The sequence below is a fragment of the Curcuma longa genome, unplaced genomic scaffold (assembly GCF_044706935.1).
Source record: "Curcuma longa cultivar G26 ecotype Majalengka, Jawa Barat unplaced genomic scaffold, ITB_CL_G26_1.1 contig_9537, whole genome shotgun sequence".
NCBI lineage: Eukaryota > Viridiplantae > Streptophyta > Magnoliopsida > Zingiberales > Zingiberaceae > Curcuma > Curcuma longa.
Window position 1 is genome coordinate 1 of NW_027435475.1, and position 3,319 is coordinate 3,319.

The following is a 3,319-nucleotide window of genomic DNA, read 5'->3' on the forward strand; positions in this document are numbered from 1 at the left end:
CGATAAATACAAGCAAGCAAGTATAGGGGCCTCGAGTCATATTTTTCCAAGGGCTAGTATACAATTGTTCGTTGCAGACTTATGTTTGTCGTTCTTTTTGGGTTTTCTACAATAAAAATGGGGGTTTCGAATGAAATGTAAATTCAGTTTATTGGAAACTCAAAACTCAAATATGTTGCTTGTTAAACCCTAGTTTAAAACATCATGAACCCAACAAGTTGAATAAAACAGTAAACAAATTAGAAACCTAATGGCAATGCAACGAAACAAAACAAAGGTAAGAAACAATTGTTAGGAATCTAAAATAGCTAATCTCAATTCAAAACACGTTAACTAATGGAATGCAATTGGCTAACACAGACACCTAATGATGACTTAGCTAAACCATTCAAAACTCTGATACGGAACAGTGTCGAAAACGAAAGTTTCAGAACAAGAAATCAGAATTGAAATTTCTATAAGAACTTCTAAAGAAATGTGAATCAACTTGGCATGAATTCTAATGTTGTATCTAAAGATTAAAACAAGATTTAACTATCCAAAACTCAGACAAAACCATAATTCTAACTATCAAACAGATTCAGAAATGTGCAAAAACTGAAATTAAGCTAAACACATCCAATCCTTCCCCTTTCTTCGATTTCCTCAATTGGTGTCAAACAAAATCCGAATTGGAGACCCTCCTCTTCGAAAGTCCCTTCAGAAGCTCGAATGCCGCATGCTGGTCGTGTTTTACTCGCGTCCACAGATCGGAAAAATCAGCGAAACCCTCGCTGAAATCAGACAATGGCACGAACAGGAATTGAAGATGCAATTTTGGATTTTTAAGCTCCGTTCTTGCGCGAATGAAGTTGGTACTGATCGAGTTGCATTCCGAGTTCTTCAGAAAACCCTTCCTCAGCTCACCGAAGCAACCCAAGCTCGAACCACGCCGAAAATTGCAGAAACAAGCCAGAACAGGGCAAAAACGCGCCAGAGAAACCCTCCCCTACACGCTCCGTCCAGCTGCCATTTGTTGCCCAACAAACCTGTTCTCGCCTCTTCACGGACCCAGGAACTCGAATCAAAAGGAAGAAATGGAAGGGACCGGCTGTGGAGTTACGCCGTGCGGCAGGGCAGATGCGCGGCGGGGAACGAAGAACAGTAGTCACGAATTTAATCGATTAAACTTGGTTTATATAGTTGAGGGTTGATTAATCACTGAATCCTGGCCGTCCGTTTTGAAGTTGATGATCTGGACTTGATCTAGGCTGTCAGGGCAGCTTAGGACTTCCAAAAATTTTAGAGATCTTCATCGGGCTCGATCTAGGTCATGTCTTCCATGTTGGCTTGGTCAATTTGGGCCGATTAGCTCGATCTGATTGCGATTTAACTCGAACTTGAACCGATTTGAGCTCTAAAATCAAATAAACCCAATTAATGTAAAATTTGCCATTAAATCATAGAAATTATAATAAAATCTTCAATTATACCACCTGATACAAATATAATCAAATTAGTTCATTTAACGATTATTTTCATGTAAAAATCCAGAATTGCATTGATAAAAATTTGCATAAAAACCTTGACTCATCAGTGATGAGGTCGAGCTCGGCGGCTCGGTGTGAGGCATTCTCTTCGGGGTTGCTATAGGCCGCCACCCTCATGGACTGACACCCTATCTCAACCGGTACCACGGCCTCGCCTCCATAAACCAGGTGAAATGGTGTCATCCCCGTGCTGTCTCTAGGCGTTGTCCGGTATGCCCAGAGGATGTCGGGGAGCTCGTCCACCCACGAGCCCCCTACGTGGTCTAGTTTTGTCTTCAGCCCTTTGACTAGCTCACGGTTGACGACCTCGGTCTGTCCGTTACTCTGTGGGTAGTAGACCGAGGTGAAGGCTTGCTGTATTTGGAGGCCCTCACACCATTCTTTTATCTTTTGCCCTTGAAACTGCCTTCCATTATCTGAGACTAGTTTTCTAGGAATGCCGAAGCGGCAGACAATGTTTTGCCATAAGAACTTGAGCACATTCTTTTCTGTGATGTGTGCCAGGGGCTCGGCTTCTACCCACTTGGAGAAGTAGTCGACAGCAACCAATAGGAATTTCTTTTGTCCGGGCCCCAGTGGGAAGGGTCCCACTATGTCCATCCCCCACTGATCAAAAGGGCATGAGACCGAGGAAGTCCTCAGGACTTCGGCGGGTTGGTGAGTCAAGGGTTGATGCTTTTGACAACTCATGCAGGTGCGTACGAGCCGCTGAGCATCTGCCTGCATGGTAGGCCAAAAGTAGCCAGCGAGCAGTACTTTACGGATCAGAGCCCTTTCTCCTCCGTGATTGCCGCAGCATCCGTAGTGTATCTCTTGCATGACGTAATCGGCTTCCTTCTGAGGGATACACTTGAGCAGGGGGCGAGAAAAAGCTCTTTTGAACAATGTATCCCCTATCATGGTGAATCGAGTGGCCCTCCTTTTGAGAGTTCTAGCCTGCTCGGGGTCTTCCGGCAAAGTGCCTTGGGTTAGGAAGGAAATGATGGGTGTTCGCCAGTCGTCAGGTTGGGAAGGTGGTAGAGTCTGATCTATCTGAGCGATCAGCTGTTCTTGCACCATGGGGTCAGGGTTTTCCCAAGTGGTTAATGCGCTAGCCAGCTTAGCCAGTTCGTCGGCCTTGTGGTTATCGGCCCGAGGTATTTTTTGCAAAGTGACTTCTTGAAACTGGGTCTTCAAACTCTCCACAGCCTCGGCATAGCGTTTCAGACGCTCATTTCGTATCTCGAAGGTGCCTTTTACTTGTTGCTCCACTAATTGTGAGTCCGAATAGATTATCACTTTAGTAGCGCCCACATGCCGAGCTGCTTGTAGACCTGTGAGGAGAGCCTCGTACTCAGCTTCATTGTTGGTGGCTCGGAATTGCAGTTTTACCGCTAACTGGAGAGTGTCTCCCTGAGGGGAACATAACAGGATGCCTACCCCACAACCGTGTTTGGTGGCTGATCCATCTACATAGACTTTCCATACCTCCATTGATTCCCCTCCTACAACTTCTGTTAAGAAGTCAGCCAGGGCTTGAGCTTTAATAGCGGTTCGCGGTAGATACTGTATGTCATATTCACTGAGCTCAGTGGTCCATTTAATAAGGTGTCCGGAGGCGTCGGGATTAAGCAAAACCCTGCCTAGGCTGCTATTGGTGAGAACTGTGATGGGGTGTGCTAGAAAGTAGGGACGCAGCTTCCGAGCCATCAGTGTGAGGGCCAGCGCCAGCTTTTCTAAGGAGGTGTATCGAGTTTCTGCGTCTTTTAATAAGTGGCTGGCGAAGTAAATCGGGCATTGTACTTGAGCCT

General features: G+C 45.7%; 1 protein-coding gene across 1 annotated transcript; it reads right to left on the reverse strand.

Annotated features, from left to right (window-relative positions):
• Window positions 1–1,517: 1,517 nt before the first annotated feature.
• On the reverse strand, window positions 1,518–3,218 carry LOC141819593 (uncharacterized). Its single transcript, XM_074706845.1, has one exon. It carries the CDS (start codon window positions 3,216–3,218, stop codon window positions 1,518–1,520), a length of 1,701 nt encoding a protein of 566 aa, XP_074562946.1.
• Window positions 3,219–3,319: the final 101 nt, after the last annotated feature.

Coding starts and splice junctions, on each gene's coding strand:
- LOC141819593 (XM_074706845.1), bottom strand. CDS start 3,218: ATGGCTCGGAAGCTGCGTCCCTACTTTCTAGCACACCCCATCACAGTT.